Raw genomic sequence first — 16,653 nt, 5'->3', positions numbered from 1 at the left:
TGGCTTCATTGTACACGGCATGCTTGTTTACCCCACTCACCATAACCCGGAACGGGATTGTGATGTGGCTGATAGCTTCTGTGGCTGACAGCACCATCACGTTCCCATCGGAGATGATCACCCCGAATTCTTTCTGGCGCGTGTAAACCCAAATTGCCGGGCCACCCCACTACCGTCAGCGCGTCTTGAAATGTGGCACACAGTCGCATAGCACGAGAAGGTCACCCACATGATGCCGATCGCGCGGCACGCCTGATGTTTGCACCGCTACGGATTTATATACTGTTTGCGCGTAGATTTGCTCAAGTCTCTTTACGCAGAAGTCGACCTTCGCCCTGCGATCCCTACTGAGCACGCCATTAGACGTTGGGATTTCTGTAGACCTAGGCAGCTTGAGATCGGTCCGAGTGGCTCAGCAACCAGCAAGCACTTGACCTGTGGCGAAGGAGCGATGGTGACGTGACAGCGGCGGCGGAACCGAGACCTGCCCAGCGTTGGCATCCGGATGTCGGCAATGACGGCCAATACAATTCGTCGGGATCTCTCAAATCCCAACCATGTTACGTACGCCAGGCCTTTGCCGATGAACCTGTCTCCACACCCTCGCCGGCGGAAGCTTGGCTCCCAACGGCGCACCTCGACAAACATACCGAGATCCGTGTTTATACCCATAATATGCAGTGATTTACGAACCAAAAGGACCCATCCTGCAATAAAAGCTTGTTTTGTTTAATGGGCAACATCGGAGTTACCCTAGCCCACACCACCAATGGTACGATGGGGCGGCTCAACCTTGTGAACTTACCTAGGAGCTGCAGGGTCACTTTCAAGCCATTACCACCATGAACCGAACGTGGGTTGAAAAGATTTGGTACAATCTTGGCGGACGTAGTGGGGCGGGTACCCTGAACAGGATACAAAGGTAGTTCACTCCTCGACACTGACGTTGAGCTTACAACCGCGTCCCACCTTTCTCATCCGAGCGGCGTTGACCAACGGTTATCAAAGTCAGCTGTCCATACTTTCGGTCTTCTCGAGGGCGAGCGCCTTACGTTTTCCCCTCTGATCCTCGCCAGAGGGCGCCTCTGTCAAGATGGCAATGCCATTCTTGAAAAAGGTCGGCAACTATCTAGCGCCTCCTGCTTCGCAAGGTGAAGACGGTCGTGATCAATGGCCGTCCAGGGCAGCTTTCCTTCTCGCTGCCATGGGAGGTTGTGCAGGACAAGGTAACCTGCTTAGATACCCTAGTGTTCTCTACAACAACTATGGCCTTCAATGGTTCATTCCGTACCTGCTGGCCGTCTTTCTCATTGCCATTCCAGCTCTGATTTTGGAGGTGTCTATTGGTCAGGCGTACCGTGGTGGCACTGTGATTGCTTGTAAGACGCCCATTAGCGAATCCATACCAAGTGATAAACTAACTTGCTGCTGCTAGTCAACAACATAAACGCGCGTTTAAAGGGCGTTGGCATGGGGCCTGTCATTGTCAGTTTCCTTGTCGTCCAGTACTTTACTGTCAACCTGGCTTGGTAAGTAGATACTTCTCGCACGAGCTTCACGCAGAGCTGTACTGACCCTAGACCACACAGGATCATGCGATACTTCCAAGAAAGCTTCACCAGTCCCTTGCCATGGACCAACCGCATCGACGACTTCTACTACAACGACGTCCTCCAGCGCGGCGACATCAACGAAGGAAGTCTAAGCGCAGATGGCAATTCCGTCCTCTCCTTCACTGGATACCCCAACGGAGCTCTCATTGGCGAGACAGTTGGCTGGAGCATCTTCGTCTGGTTTCTTATCTGGATCTCCATTTTCCGTGGCGTCGGCATGACGGGTCGCGTCGTCTATTTCACAATGGGTTTACCGATTGTCACTACCATCATCTTCGTCGGCCGCGCGCTATCCCTTCCTAATGCGAGGGAGGGCGTGGACCTTGTGTGGAGAACGTGGAGGAGCGATCAGCTTGCTTCGGGCGTTGTCTGGCAGACGGCTGTTGGTCAGGTTTTCTTCTCCACGGGCATCGGCTTCGGATATTTTACGTCGTACGCGAGCTACAACACGAAGCATGCCAACGCCGTTATGGATGCCTGTCTCATCTGCGGCAGCAACGTCTTGTTCGAGAACTTTGCTGCGTTCGCCGTGTTTGGCGTTGTCGGGTACCTGCGGAGGTGGCCGCAGGATGGCGTCCGTCTCGGTGCGTTTGTCGTGGGGTTCCTTACGCTGCCGGAAGCTGTGCTGCAGATGCCTGGAGCGAATTTTTGGGCTGTGCTTCTCTTTTTTACGCTCATTGTTCTCGGTTTCAGCTCCGCTTTCGTCATGCTCGACGTTGTGGTTACGCTGGTCTGCGACTCTGGTATGACAAAGGCTTCGAGGCCGGTTGTTGTGACTGCGCTGACGGTGCTTTCTTTCTTGATGTAAGCACCTGCACTCTCTTTTTCTCTGCGCTGCTATGAATTCGTTACTGACTCACGTCGGTGATAGGTGTCTGCCATACTGCACAGAGTTTGGCTACTACCTCCTCGACGGCATTGATCGCTGGGTCAACAACGTAGCCCTCATCTTCGTCGTCTGGAGCGAAGTATCCAGCGCCACGACCGTCTATCGCTGGCACGACATTGTCGATCAGACCGGCCTCCCCGCCTTTGTTGTCTACAACGTTGGTTTCTTCGGTGGCCAAATCTTCGGCATCAGTCTTGCGCACGGTATCGGCCAGCCCGGAGCCGGCGCCGGAGCAGGAATCGGGTTCTATGTCCTCATGGCCATTATCGCCGTCATCGTCGCACGGCCTCCTGATGCGTCTGCCCCGAGTTTCTGGAACGCGAATCCGTACGTGCGCAAATTCTGGTTCCTGGCTTTCTACTCTGGAAACCAGTTACGGAGAGATCTTAACGTTATTGTTGGTCAGGGCAAGAATTGGAAGATACCAGCGTTCATGCCGTTCCTTTTACGGTACCTCAGTGGACCTGTTCTCGCTATCATTTTCAGCTTTGCGTTTCCGGAGTTTCATACCCTGCGATATGATCCTATGATGATTGCTGGGTTCATTCTGTCGATACTAACGATTATTGTTGTCCTGCTCGGCCTGGTCATGCCGAGGTATTATGTTGTTTTTATTCCTGTGTATCGCAGACTGGAAGGGACGGAAGACACGGTGGCGATGCATACCAAAGGGGAATTGGCGGGAAGACCAGTGGCGGAGATGGCGAGTGCGGAGAGGGGGGTTTCGGGCGTGATGAGGGATTCGTCGTCCGGGCGGGAGGGGGATGATGATGATGAGCATGTTAAGACAAGTGGGTTGAAGTGAGCTGCGAGGGGATTACATGGACTGTTTTGGGGGCTGTGGCAGCGCAGTTGGCGATGCTGAGATAGTGTTGCGTTTTCGTTTCTTTGTCCTTGGATGGTGATTTTTGTTTTCGATGCAGACATTGCGACATATCCAGAAGCGGCCATGACATGTACTGAGAGCCTGGGATGGCGGATGTCTCAATGCTCTAGGAGGGCTGAGCTAGCTCATCAGGCATTTCTGCCTTCTATGACCCTTACGCGACCTCTCTTCTGTCGGCCTTGATTCTTGATAGTAAGCGAAGGGCGCAGGGCCTGACTCAGCTCCAGGCCCGCCGTTGTCCAACGATGGAAGCTAATCAGGCCCTGCTTTAATACGCCAGGATGGGAAAGATGCTGTCAACACAAAGAGGAGAATCTTCATCCGCGTCACTGCGCAATCCAAGTTGTGGCACCAAGCATGGGTGGCGCGTTAGCGGCCGCTGAGCTTAACCTTAACCCATATCGCCATTCCTACCTACCCCACATGGTCACCACTTCCAAGGTTGTCAGTGCAGGTAGACCTGACGTCGCTCTACGCCCACCAGCACCGCAAACGCGCCTCGCCGCCGTCGCGCCGCTCCAACACCTCGGCCTCGAGCACCATGTCGCGCACGGCTTTCTTCTACGGCACCCTCATGGCCCCGCCGGTCCTGCACCGCGCCGCTCTCCGTCCGCCCCGCAATCCTGTCCGCGCACCAGCGCCGCCACGTCGAGGGTGCTCACTACCACGTCGTCATTCCCTCGACGCAGGAGAGTGAGGTTCGAGGCACGCTAGTCGAGGGCCTGACAGACGGCAATATCTGGCGCCTTGGCATATTCAAGAGCGACGAGTACGAACGCAAAGACGTCGAGGTCAGAGCTCTAGAGCAAGGGTCGTGCCGGCGATGCTGAGCACAGGGATGTACATGGCGACGAGGTCAGCGAGCAGACGTATGTCTGGATTGCTAGGTAGCATAGGTTGGAGCGCAGGGGCATTGAACCATCCTACGAATGGGCAAGGTGTCAATGGCGACATCTCGAGACAGCTTGAGAGCGGTGGCCAGGCTGAGGAGAAGGTACTTGGTGGCGCTGTTCAAGGGCTGTATTACGGACCACCAGCTCGTGACAACTTCGCTTTACGGCGAGAGTTCGTCAGACGCGCAGTACCTTGTGTTGTAGCGTTGACGCTATAAGCTCAAGAAGACAGCGCTGCTTGTTTGTAAGCGGTAGGCAGAGAAGCTGCGGCGGAGTAGACAGAAGGTAGCAGTGTACTGTAAGAGCAAGAAGCAGTGCGAGAAGCTCGCAAAGGAGCTAAGATGCGCTTACTATTACGCAGCCGCAGTAAACCGGGCGTACTGGCTGCAAGAGTAGGTAGAGAGGGGTAGGATAATTATAGCGACGTTGGCGCTAGGGACAGGAGTGGGCTTTGCTAGCATCGTGTACATCTTGCACGTGGGCATACTGTAGAGCATAAGCAAGTTTGCTCAGGCAAGCAGTCGCGGGGGACAAGAAGGGGGGCAATACGATGCGGTGGTGCTGGTAGGGCAGATAATGGGGCGAAGGAAGGAGAAGATGGACGTGCTCGCGATGGGGTAGACTAAGATCGTGCAGTCGGCTATTTAGCCACCATAGCTGTAGATCAGGCAATTGGTGGGGTTCTGGTAAAGCGGTAGATCTTCTGTAGATATGTTGATGCAGATTCGATCGTCGGACCTGGCTAAGCCTAAGGTGTGTCGACTTGCGGGTAGAAAGGGTGTGGTAGGGTTATCTAAAGAGGTGCAGACGTGCTGGTTTGTACTATTAAGACTGTGTTGGAATTATCGCGACAAGTAGTTATATGTTCAGTATTTTGAGTCCATTGCGTGCTCTCATCCATAGAAGAGTATATCCTTCTAGGAGATCGTCCGATCGTGTCAGGTGACGGCCGTTACATTTAAGATTGAGCCTAGACTCGCGAGCCTTACTGTAGAATCGGTCTAGGTCATGACATCATAACTTTCGATACATGCAGAGCACGCCTGCTGAAAACAGCTAGGCTCTTTTGGCTCGCTTAGTTGGACAAGAACAGTCTCTAGCCTTGGCGGATCGCCTGACCGACGCCCTAATAAGCACTTGTTTTGAGGTCTGCGGCATTTAGCTATGGTGGGTGTTTTATGGCCGTATGTAAACTGGGTACGACGTGGTTCACGCCTAACTTTCGCACTGTGACGCTGGCATTTTGTCCGGAGGATATAGGCCAACCGGTGCCACAGTCTTGGGGAACATAGTGCCCATTGAGTCTTGGCAAGCGTGTAGATGGGTCGAACATCGCAGGCCTCGATACCCGGGGGTTTAGCAAGCACGCTATATACCATCTGAGCAAGAGTGTAGAGCCGCTTTTCAGTCTTTTGGAGGCCTACTATATCGCGATAATTATTAGGTTGAGTCTTTGGGGAACGGTTAATTCTATGTATAGCTTTGGTTTTGTTTCGCTAGGTCTGTTGTCCAAGTCACCGCTATTCCGTGGTTCTCAGCGTGGTACTGTGGTTGTCGCGATATGGAAATTTCGTGCGCAAGTATGTGAGTCTTCTGCCTGGTATACCATCTGAGCACGACGATCACGGCGCAGCGGACTTGGCACCACTGTTACGTACCATTTCGCGACGACCAATGTTGGAATCCGAGCCGAGGACTTTGGTAAGCTGAGCCATCTCTCCATACCTACGGACTCTTGGCTATGCACTTACGTGCGTCACGCTAGAAAAAACTATGCTGCTATAGGAGGTATCCGCGACCTCGGGACCCTTTTGTCGGCTATCAGGTAGCCAAGGCATGGGACAACGAGATCGCAAGGTACAACCCAAGCGTCGACGTTGGTAAGACGAGTATCTATGATCGCAGCTAAGATTTCATTCAGCCATCTACTTGAATGGTTCAGCCTGGTTGCAGCAGGACGGGAGCATAGGTAGTATATAAGCTCAACGCATGCTCTGTTGTAGCAGCTACCAAACCCTCATCATCTTCTACTACCATTTTCATACATTCCTCACATCTAACGAGTGTTTATATTGTTCACTGTCTTGGATCACAACATGAAACAGTATCTGCTATCAACAACGGCACTCGCGTACGCGAGTCTTGCAGCAGCCACGGAGTATTGTTCTCCAGCAGGCATCCCACTATTGCCACTCCCCGATCTTTCCATCGCCCCCAAATTCGATCCTGAGCCACTGAAGGCTGCACTGGACCGGCTGAACAGGGAAGCGATTCTCTTCAACACGTCTTCTACCTCCTACTCGGTCTCGATAACCACGACTGAAGATACAGTTTTTGAGTACCATTGGACTGCACCAAACGTCAATACCACAATTGGCGTCGGCGAGGTCAATGGCGACACAATCTACCGCATCTTCTCGGTGACGAAACTGTTTACCGTCCTTTCTGCGTTGCTCCAGGAAGGACTGGACATAGACGATCTTGTTTCCAAACATGTACCGCAGCTTGAAGGCTCGAAGAACTTCGAGAACACGACTTTGCGAATGCTGGCCAGCCATCTGTCTGGCGCTCCGCGCGATGGTAAGGCTATAGCTGGAGGACAATGATCCAAGAAGACCATAGCTGACTCCTCGCACTTAGGTTACGCCTTTGACACCTCTCTTCGGGGACCTCCTGAATTCCTACAAGGCGAACTCGGCTTGCCGGAAAACGCCACTGTCCCTGAGGGCTTCCCTACTTGCAATTCCATAGAACTTGGCCTATGCGCTACTCGAGCGGGTAAGCATTCCTTGAAAGCGTGCTACTGTTTACGCTCCTTACTGAATCTGATCCTAGAGTTTCTCGAAGGAGCACTCGTCAGCAACTATGTATGGCCCGTCGGTCGTACTCCCGCATACTCAAACTATGCCTTCGTCATCCTTGGCTACGCTATCGAGTCCTTCACAGGCAAATCGCTTCGAGACGTTATCGCAGACAGCATCGCGGGCCCTCTAGGTTTAAGCTCGGCGACTGGCCTGGACAGTCAGGATGCATCGCTGATGGTCATACCTGGAGAGGTCGATCACTTCGGTACTCAGGACATTGGGGAATGGAACGGGTAAGTCAGCTCAGACCCTAGCAGTCTAGTTATACCCGACTGCTCTCTCCTCCTGATTAGGACCGAGTATCCGTACTAATTCGCCTATGCTCACAGGACTGCCGGCATGTTCTCAACGCCCAACGACCTCGCCCGCTTTGTTCGAGGCCTCCTCAACAATGAGCTACTCTCGAGCACCGACATGGCCAAATGGTTGAAGCCCGCCTCCTTCACCTCCTCCTCTAAAGGCCAGGCTGTCGGCATGCCCTGGACCGTCTTGCGTCCCACAAGCCTTGGCCTTGACTCAGGAGAGAGACCCGTCGATATATACACCATGCCCGGCGGACAGGGATACTACAACGCCTACGTAGCCATCATCCCGGAGTACCAGCTCGGCTACACCGTCAACGTGGCTGGTGTGGGCGACGATCCGGCGCTGCGAGCCCTGCTCGACCACCTTGTGCGCTACTCTGTCCCGCATTTTGACACCGTGGGACGGGAGCAGGCCAGGGAAAACTATGCGGGTCGCTATGGTAGTGGTGAATCGGCGATCGAACTGGTGGTCGATGATGGTCCAGGTCTCAAGGTGAAGAGCTGGACTACTGGTGGCAAAGCCGTGTCGGATGCGTGGGTCGAGTTCTTTGGTTCTGATGCGCTGGATGCGGTTGATGCAGACGTCAGGATCTATCCCATCGGGGCAGATAACCGTTGGCGGGTGGCGTTTCGGGGCATTTCCGATATGAACAGCACGGGTATCTTTGAAGATGCTTGCTATACTTGGTTCAGTCATGGGGCCTGGCTACATGGTGGTTTGTTGGTGGATGAGATGGTAATTAGTCTTGGTGAGGATGGGGCGGCTACAGTGGTCAGTGTGCCTGGTCTTCGGCAGAATCTGGCCAGGTCCTGAATGGGGATGGTGTCGTCGAAGCCTCGAAGGGTAACTTGATCAATATGGAGGCACGCTGGCGAGCGGGAGCTAGACTCATCTACAGACTGCAATAATTAGATACTCTCGCACTACCATGTATTCATCTCAAACCCGTCAGTACATCATCAAGGGTGTCCCAATTTGAGCAGGCACACCAAACACAGGGTCACCCTTCACGCTTAATCCAGCATTCAAGTATAGCATCGGCATATATTTCACTAGGTGAATATACTGCAAATAAGCTTGTTTTCACGTGGCTGGAGACACGCTGACACTGATGTAGTATAGGCTAAGAAGCACGCCATCACTAGAGAGTAAAGTAAGATTTTGTTTGCATTTTGACTCTGCATGCACATATTTGCGCAACGGTTTGTCTTCCAACGATATGACGTGGCGAGTCAGACGGGTGGGTTGCGCAGTTTGTGCGGCGACGCGCTAAACCTCATTCGTGGAACCGTGGCGACTGCGCGACTTGTGCGGCCGCCAGTCATCGCTTTTCGACATCGCATCACAGTCGCAGGTGGTCATGACATATCACGCAGAAACCGCTCGAAAAAATGGAGTTTCACTTATATGTAAAGGATCTAGGTATCATGCCATGTTTGCCTTGGACGTTTCCTTCTTCATCTACGCCCTGTCGCTTCTTTGATTGCTTTGATTGCGTGAGGCCAGTCGTTGGCTACTCCCCAGAACTCGTGCCCAATACTACCAACGCTTGTCACCCAAGCGAAAACCTCATCTACCCGATCGACTGAGGCGTCCTGATACTATCGATATTGCATAGCCGTCGTCACTCAAGACCCGAGCCAGGCACCATGTCACCCGCAGCACCGTCACCCAAATTGCGCTCCCCGGCAGCAGCAAGCACTATCACCACGACATGCTTTATTTCTAATCTACACTGCCCGTCATGTGTCGATGGTATCCAGGCCTCTCTCAGCGCGCTCGATCCCCCGCCACAAGACGTCGTTGTTTCTATCGTGTCGCACTCAGTGGTTGTACGCCACGACGCAAGCCTTGACGTCGACGACATCACGATCTCGCTTGAGGCTGCTGGATTCGAGATACATAGTGTATTTCATGATAACAAGGCGGTCAGGAATCCGGCTGGGGTCAAGAACTCAGAGGGGACGAGCGGCGAGTGGCATACGAGCTTCGAACGCGCTGTGAACAGTTGGCTGCGTCCTGGTGCAGACTTCGACGGTCCGCACGACGACATGAAGAAGAAAGAAACACATCTTGCTCAATGCGAGCAATGCAAGAGAGAAGGTGGAGGGGTTATCTTGCATAGTGAAGGGGTGTTGCCATTCAAGTCTGCGCCTGTCGTTACGTCTTCGCCTAGGGATAGTTTCGATGGTACTGCGTGGTCCGAACCAAAGTCGCCAACCTCCGAGACTTTCGTTGCTTTTGATTCACAGGTCGCTTCACAAGTCTACAAGGCAACGCTGGCTCTCACAGGAATGACGTGCAGCTCATGCGTCTCAGCCATCACCCACGCGGTCCAACAACATCCATGGGTCCAGTCGGTCAATGTCAATCTTTTGACAAACAGCGGAGTGGTCGTGTTCAATGGCAAGGAGAAGTGCGAGGACCTTGTTGAGACGATTGAAGATTGCGGTTTCGACGTTGCAGTGGAAAAGCTGGAGGAGATTCAGAGCACATCATCAGGAACGGGAGCGGCGAACATGCAAGAGACCGAGAGATGGCGCGCAGTGTATTCTCTCGGAGGTCTCACATGCTCCGCGTGTGTTGGAAATGTTAACCAAGCGCTGCAACCGCTCACATGGATCGAGCAAGTCGATATCAACCTAATCTCGAACAGTGCGACCATCGTCTTTCGAGGCAAAGAGCATCTGCCTGAGATCAAGGAAACCATCGAAGATATCGGCTACACTGCAACCTTGGATCAGGTTGTACAAGAAGGAACTACGTTGACCGAGACCACCGAACGTTCTGTCGCAATCTGCATAGATGGTATGTTCTGTCACCACTGCCCAGACAACATCACACGAGAGCTGCAAGAAGTATTTGCGGAAGAGGAGAGTCTTTTGATAGAGGACCCACCGATATCCCTCAATCAACCCATCCTTCACATCAGATACGTACCAAACCCCCCTCGATTCACGATCCGAAATGTCTTCGCAACAATCACGAGCCTCAACCCTGCATTCCAGCCTTCGGTCTTCCATCCTCCGACTCTTGAAGAGCGAGCGCGCGAGATGCATGCGCTAGAGCGGACACGTATCTTATTCCGTCTTGTACTATGCATCATAGTTGCCATCCCCACTTTTGTTCTCGGCATCGTCTTCATGAGCTTGATCAGCTCTGAGAACCCGATACGTAGATACCTCATGGGCAGTATGTGGGCAGGCAACGTCACCCGACTTAGCTGGGCGCTCTTCATCCTCTCTACCCCCGTCTACTTCTTCGCCGCTGACACGTTCCACCGCCGCGCACTGAAGGAGCTGAGATCGATGTGGCGACCTGGAAGCCGAACACCGTATCTGCATCGCTTCACACGTTTCGGCAGCATGAACATGCTCATTTCGCTCGGCACAACGATCGCATACCTGGCGTCTATTGTTGAGCTCATCTTGGCTGCGACGAAGAAGTCTTCTGGCTCCATGAACGATTCATACTTTGACGCGGTTGTCTTCCTGACCATGTTCTTACTCATCGGTCGGTTCCTGGAAGCTTACAGTAAGGCGAAGACGGGGGATGCTGTTACCTCGCTTGGCAAGCTCCGCCCAAACGAGGCTGTCCTTGTTGATGCAGAGAAGGGCGACACTAAGATCGTCACTGACCTTCTTGAGATTGGTGATGTTGTCCGAGTCCATAATGGCACTTCGCCGCCGTTTGACGGAGATATCATTGAAGGAAGCTCGAACTTTGACGAATCGAGCTTGACTGGTGAATCGCGACCGGTCAAGAAGGTAGAAGGCGACACGGTCTTTTCCGGTACTGTCAACAAAGGCGCTCCAGTCAAGATCAAAGTCACGACGGTATCTGGTACTTCGATGCTGGATCAGATCATCAATGCTGTAAGAGAAGGGCAGTCGCGCCGCGCACCTGTTGAGCGTGTCGCTGACACCATTACCTCGTATTTCGTACCTTTTGTCATTGCTGCCGCTATAACTACCTGGCTTGTTTGGTTGATTCTTGGTACTACCGGAGCGATACCCAGCGACTGGAAAAATGAAAGTGCTGGTGGCTGGGCGCTCTGGTCTCTCCGCTTCGCCATAGCCGTCTTTGTCATCGCCTGTCCTTGTGGTATCGGTCTTGCCGCCCCAACTGCGCTCTTCGTCGGGGGCGGTCTGGCTGCCAAACACGGCATCCTCGTACGCGGGGGTGGTGAAGCTTTTCAGGAAGCTAGTTCATTGGACTGTATCGTTTTCGATAAGACAGGTACCTTGACACAAGGTGGCGATCCGGCAGTAACGGATCACAGGTTGTCTGACGACCAGAATGCTGCACTTGTGCTGGGCATTGTGAAGGCGCTGGAGGAGAACAGCAATCATCCTATCGCTCGAGCACTTGTCTCTTTCTGTGACAAGGAAGTTCACGATACACCTTCTGCGGTCAACGTTGATGAGGTTCCAGGAAAGGGTCTGAAGGGTACCTTTAGAATCGATGGTCAAGAGATCACCGCGATCATTGGCAACGAAGCTTTCATGGCTGATCACCACGTTCCTATTCTCGACAAAGATGCTTCGTCACTGCAGAAGTGGAAGTCTCAGGGAGAGTCAGTCGCTCTAGTCGCCTTGTTTCTACCGAACAGCGATCAAGGTGTCACTCAGCCCGCGGAGCCTTCAAGTCACTCAGAGTCTCTGTCAATCGCCGGTACCAAAACCCAAACTTCCTCTACATGGCGGCTGGCATGTACCTTCTCCATCGCCGACCCACTCCGCCCCGAAGCACCTGGCGTCATCTCCGCCCTCCAGGCACGCGGCATAGACGTGTGGATGCTATCCGGCGACAACCAAACCACCGCAAACGCCGTGGGTCTCCAAGTCGGTATCCCAACCTCCAACATCATTGCCGGTGTCCTCCCAGACCAGAAAGCGGAGAAGATCAAGTACCTCCAGCAGACGCTCACCAAGTCTCACAAGTCCTTATTCCACATTCCGTTCCTGGCCCGGGCATCCAACAAGCAAAAACGCGCAACAGTCGCCATGGTAGGCGACGGCATCAATGACGCGCCTGCGCTCTCCACGGCCGATCTCAGCATAGCAATAGGCTCCGGTTCCGATATCGCGCTGTCCTCGTCCTCTTTCATACTCATCAACTCGCGGCTCACAACTATTCTCACGCTCCTCGATCTCTCGCGCGTAGTCTTCCGCCGCGTATACTTTAATTTCGGATGGGCGCTTGTATATAACCTCGTTGCTATGCCCGTGGCTGCTGGCGTCTTGTTTCCTATTACAACGGGTGGAAGCAAGAGTATGGATATGCATCATAATGGGATTGGGATGGAAGGAGGGATGGCGATGGAAGAGTCTGGCAGGAAGCATGTTAGGCTTGATCCTGTTTGGGCTAGTTTGGCGATGGCGTTGAGTAGTGTGAGTGTGGTTTGTAGCAGTTTGGCGTTGAGGAGTAGGGTGCCTGGCGTGGGGTTTAGGGTGAATCAGGGATTGGAAGAGCTGGTGGATGATGTGGGTAAGAGTCAGGACCGGGCTGGGGGTGATGAAATTGTTTGAGGATTCAGTAAAATGAAGTAGTGGTACAGTGCGATAGTGTTGTAAATGGACTGTCGTTACAAGAGGTTATTGTATTAGTAGGAGTAATGAGTAAAAGTTAAGAAAACTACTATTCTCTATTCGATCTAAGTAGACTTTGTCTTTGCATAAGCCAGGCATATACTGTATTAGAATGCAACAATGAAGAATCAGTCGTTTGCAGCGCTGTCGTCGTCGTCGGAGCGGCTCTAATTACTGCAATTGTGATATGTTGGGTCATGAATGATGTATTGACCCCGAAGCTCAAATCCAATGATCATCGGGACACAGTGGGCCTCGCAGGAGCCCGAAAAAACGACTTTACACTCTTTTGAAATGATGTATTGAGTCTAAGGAGCTGACTAAGATGGGACAAAGACCCATATATACCCGGCATATGCCATGCTTGGCAAGGTTTGATTCGCTAGGTTTGTTTGATTCACCGCTCTACCGTGGAAGCAGTGTTATCAGGCAAGTCGCAATTTAAACCACTCACTAAACTCATGCTACTATTCGATTCAAGTCTTCCATCCGGTTCCCATTTCATAGTAGTTCGATCCCAGGAGTGTTTGGTAACAATCATGGTTACACAAAGCGGGGTAGGCTCCATATCCAAATACCTTACCTTTCTCCCGTCCATCTCTCATCTCACAAAATACATTTCGCCATGGCAAATCCATGCCCAGTCTGCCACAAGGAGTTTGCTTCTAAGAATGCGCTGAAGAACCACACTGGCTCCAACAAGGCAGCTCTCCGCCGTGCTCACATATGCGCTAAATGCGAGCAGATATTTTGTAGCCAGAAGGCGATGGAGCAACACGGCGACGCATCATCCCATACCACCATGTTCAGCTGCGATGTATGTGAGAGGTCTTTTGCAAGTAAACAGGCTATCGAAGATCACAATAAGAAGTCATCCCTCCATGCGAGAAGGTTGGCTCAAGCAAACCTTGCGATTGAGAATGTGATATATATGCCGTTGAATCCGGCAAGTGTGAGTTTAAGATCTCTTAGCGTAGCAAGACGTATTATGTAGACGCTAACATATGTTCGAGGCTCCATCTGTCCAACCCAAATCCCGCAGACGAGCAGCGCCCACCACCTCTATCAAAGGCCATATTCGGGCGATCTGGGACAATGATCAGGACTGGATACTCTGTGATAAAGACTGTGGATGGTGCGGACACTGCGCTGATGGAGTTGACTTCTGAGTCATGGCGAAGATGAGTCCATCCAGGTTTTCTGGGAGAATCTCGTTGTTGTTGCGGTCGATGGAGTAAACGATTGGCTGATAGTGTATTCGGCAACACCTCGTTGGACATGTTCGCAAATCTCGATGTCGAAAGTTCGTAGTTGTCTGACGCGTCCTTCTGTGTGGAAATGTGTGAGCTGAGAAACCATATTCTGTTCATAAGTTGGTGGGATGTGAAGAGTGTAGTTGTCGCCAAAGCTCAATAACATTTAGAAACTACTAGAGTTAGAGGCCGTAAGGGTGGTCTAGGTGTAGTGTAAGAGCTTAGCTAGATGTAGAAAACGATGCGTAGTCTTTCGCGAGATTTTCACACACTGTAGTAGGCTAGAGTAATTGTAAATGTAAGATTGAGCTTTTCTATATTAATATCTCAGATGTAGAGCACTTTGCATCTATTAGTTGCCACCTGACAGGGCGGCATGAGTCTGCTGAATATCATCCAACAAGCCAAAACCCATTCCCAAATTAACAAAATCCCAGTAGAAAGGAATACAGTAAAGACATGGATTCGAGTATCTACACAACCAAGTCAGTCTACACCTCACAGAATTCATACAAGACCACATACATGCCGCTCCACCAGTCATTCCTCCAATCCCGTCCACTCCGCTAGTCCTGCGACCACCTCATAGGACTCGCCTGAACCCCGTTGACACGCGGAGTCGACGAAGAGCCTCCCCTGCTGTTCTTCCAGACCTCTGCTTCCCGGGCTGCAGCAGCTCCCTGGTGCTTCTTGTTATCCTTGGTGAGCCTGTCCAACATGGTGGGCGTGATCATAATAGGTCCACGGGGTTTGCGGGAGCGCTTAGCTTTCGCCGGCTTGGCCGACATTGTGTTGTTGGTAAAGATGCTGGAGCTGTTGGTGAGGATGCTGGCACTGCATGATGAAGATGAAGGGCCGGCTGCTGCTGACTCGTCGTCTAGTGCCCACCAGTCGGTAGTGGATGAAGATGATGGGCCAGCTGCTGCTGGTTCGTCGTCGATCACCCACCAGTCGGATTTGGACGAAGAGGGAGCGGAGGCAGCAACAGAGGCGGGAGCAGAAGGGGCAACGGAGGCGGGAGCGGAAGGTGGGATGGAAAAGGTTTCTTGAGTGTGAGTAGCGAGGTTTGAAGTGGGAGCGGGTTGGATCTCGCGAGCAGGTTCGATGTCGGTGGCATGCTGATCTGAGGCCGCGGGGGAAAGGATGATCTGATGAAGCTGAGGTTCCTTGTCGCTTGAAATTTCTAGATGCTTCCTGAGACTCTTGGACAGGAGAGCTTTGCGGACGCTGTGCAGCCAGCGTCGGATAGAAGACCTGTGCTTGGTCTGGACATCGGCGTTGCGGAGGGTGGAGCTGCCAGTGCTGCCGGTGCTGCCACTGCTCGCGCTGGGGCGATCAAAATGCGTGTCTGAGACAGCGATAGACGACATGGTCGGTGATGCGAAGTGGTGCGTAGAGGGCAAGTCTAAAATGCTTTTGAGTGAGATTAGAGGGAAGCGATTCAAGAAGAGAGCATAAATATGCTAGTGAACGAGCGACTTGAAAAAGGCAAGTTGAAGGCACTCCACTGAAATTTTCATATTTCGCATTTTACCTCGCCATGGTCGCGACGGTCACGCTGCAGTGTTAAGAACCGCTATGACGTTGAGACTGGTAATCCAAGAGTAGTCAGGCGGAGTCTGCTACTGGCTGAACAAAGTCGAGATCGGTAAGATGAGGCGACAGTAATAATGATGTGGGCCGCAATCGAGTCACGATACGTGGGCATCAATCATGAGCCACAAGCAGCGAACGGAAGGGAACACGTATCCAATGAGAAATTGGTGGGCCAGTCATCTGCGCGACTGGTTGCGAGTACCAAGCAGATGCGGAATCTTTTTGGATGGTAAAAAAAGTGGTATTTCCCGAATAATTCCTATAGCGCCTGCCCAATGCTCATACACTCTTATACAGCGATATACACGGTCGCACGATTCGCTACTTGCGCGCTTCGACGGCCTGCTGGAGGGCTTGGGTGGTGCCAAGTGGCTGAGTGGTCCTTTCCATGGGTTTGTCTGGAACGATGACATCCTCGAACTCGTCCTGGGAGATGGCATTGATGGTGTAGGTGTCTGTGGAGCGTGAGTCTGTGCGCTAGGCAGAGGAGACAGGAGCCGTACAGATTCCGATAACCAGCGAGCAGATAGCGAAGCCGGTGATAGTGTTTTTGATCAGGTACGGCGCTCGGGCTCGCAGCAGAGCCGGCGATGCCCGCATGCGGTCGTCATAGTAGGTCGAGCGGAAGGGTTTGCTGGTGGCGTTAGCATTCACCCTCTGGCTGTGCGCACGGCTCGACTTACTATCCCATGTTGGCGTGCTGAGACTCGAACTCTGTTGCGGGGGAGAGGACGTCTCGCCGCGGTGGTGAACTTCCACCAC

The 16,653-nt window shown here is 52.5% G+C and overlaps 4 protein-coding genes across 4 annotated transcripts; 3 read left to right on the top strand and 1 right to left on the bottom strand.

Moving 5' to 3' along the window:
- Nucleotides 1-1,093: 1,093 nt before the first annotated feature.
- ACET3X_006444 (uncharacterized protein) lies at nucleotides 1,094-3,465 on the top strand (the record flags this gene model as incomplete). Its single annotated transcript, XM_069453319.1, has 5 exons — nucleotides 1,094-1,379; nucleotides 1,436-1,529; nucleotides 1,590-2,417; nucleotides 2,485-3,099; nucleotides 3,444-3,465. The coding sequence occupies 5 exons, from the start codon at nucleotides 1,094-1,096 to the stop codon at nucleotides 3,463-3,465; spliced, it is 1,845 nt and encodes a 614-aa protein (XP_069305212.1).
- A 2,912-nt stretch (nucleotides 3,466-6,377) lies between these two features.
- Nucleotides 6,378-8,264, top strand: ACET3X_006443 (uncharacterized protein; the record flags this gene model as incomplete). Its single annotated transcript, XM_069453308.1, has 3 exons — nucleotides 6,378-6,861; nucleotides 7,117-7,378; nucleotides 7,475-8,264. The coding sequence occupies 3 exons, from the start codon at nucleotides 6,378-6,380 to the stop codon at nucleotides 8,262-8,264; spliced, it is 1,536 nt and encodes a 511-aa protein (XP_069305211.1).
- A 538-nt stretch (nucleotides 8,265-8,802) lies between these two features.
- ACET3X_006442 (uncharacterized protein) lies at nucleotides 8,803-13,064 on the top strand. Its single transcript, XM_069453297.1, has one exon. The coding sequence runs from the start codon at nucleotides 9,101-9,103 to the stop codon at nucleotides 12,980-12,982; it is 3,882 nt and encodes a 1,293-aa protein (XP_069305210.1). The 5' UTR covers nucleotides 8,803-9,100; the 3' UTR covers nucleotides 12,983-13,064.
- Nucleotides 13,065-16,212: 3,148 nt separating this feature from the next.
- Nucleotides 16,213-16,582, bottom strand: ACET3X_006441 (uncharacterized protein; the record flags this gene model as incomplete). The annotated part of the gene is made up of 3 exons (XM_069453287.1): nucleotides 16,213-16,346; nucleotides 16,395-16,525; nucleotides 16,575-16,582. 3 exons carry the CDS (start codon nucleotides 16,580-16,582, stop codon nucleotides 16,213-16,215), a joined length of 273 nt encoding a protein of 90 aa, XP_069305209.1.
- Between the last annotated feature and the right edge of the window lie 71 nt (nucleotides 16,583-16,653).

Source organism: Alternaria dauci, chromosome 6 (genome assembly GCF_042100115.1).
Source record: "Alternaria dauci strain A2016 chromosome 6, whole genome shotgun sequence".
Taxonomy (NCBI): domain Eukaryota; kingdom Fungi; phylum Ascomycota; class Dothideomycetes; order Pleosporales; family Pleosporaceae; genus Alternaria; species Alternaria dauci.
The sequence above is the reverse complement of the archived record's forward strand: the minus strand, read 5'-3'. Positions and strand labels throughout refer to the sequence as shown.

Bases quoted from the DNA above. Each gene is read 5' to 3' on its own strand.
- ACET3X_006442 (XM_069453297.1), top strand. From the start codon at position 9,101: ATGTCACCCGCAGCACCGTCACCCAAATTGCGCTCCCCGGCAGCAGCA.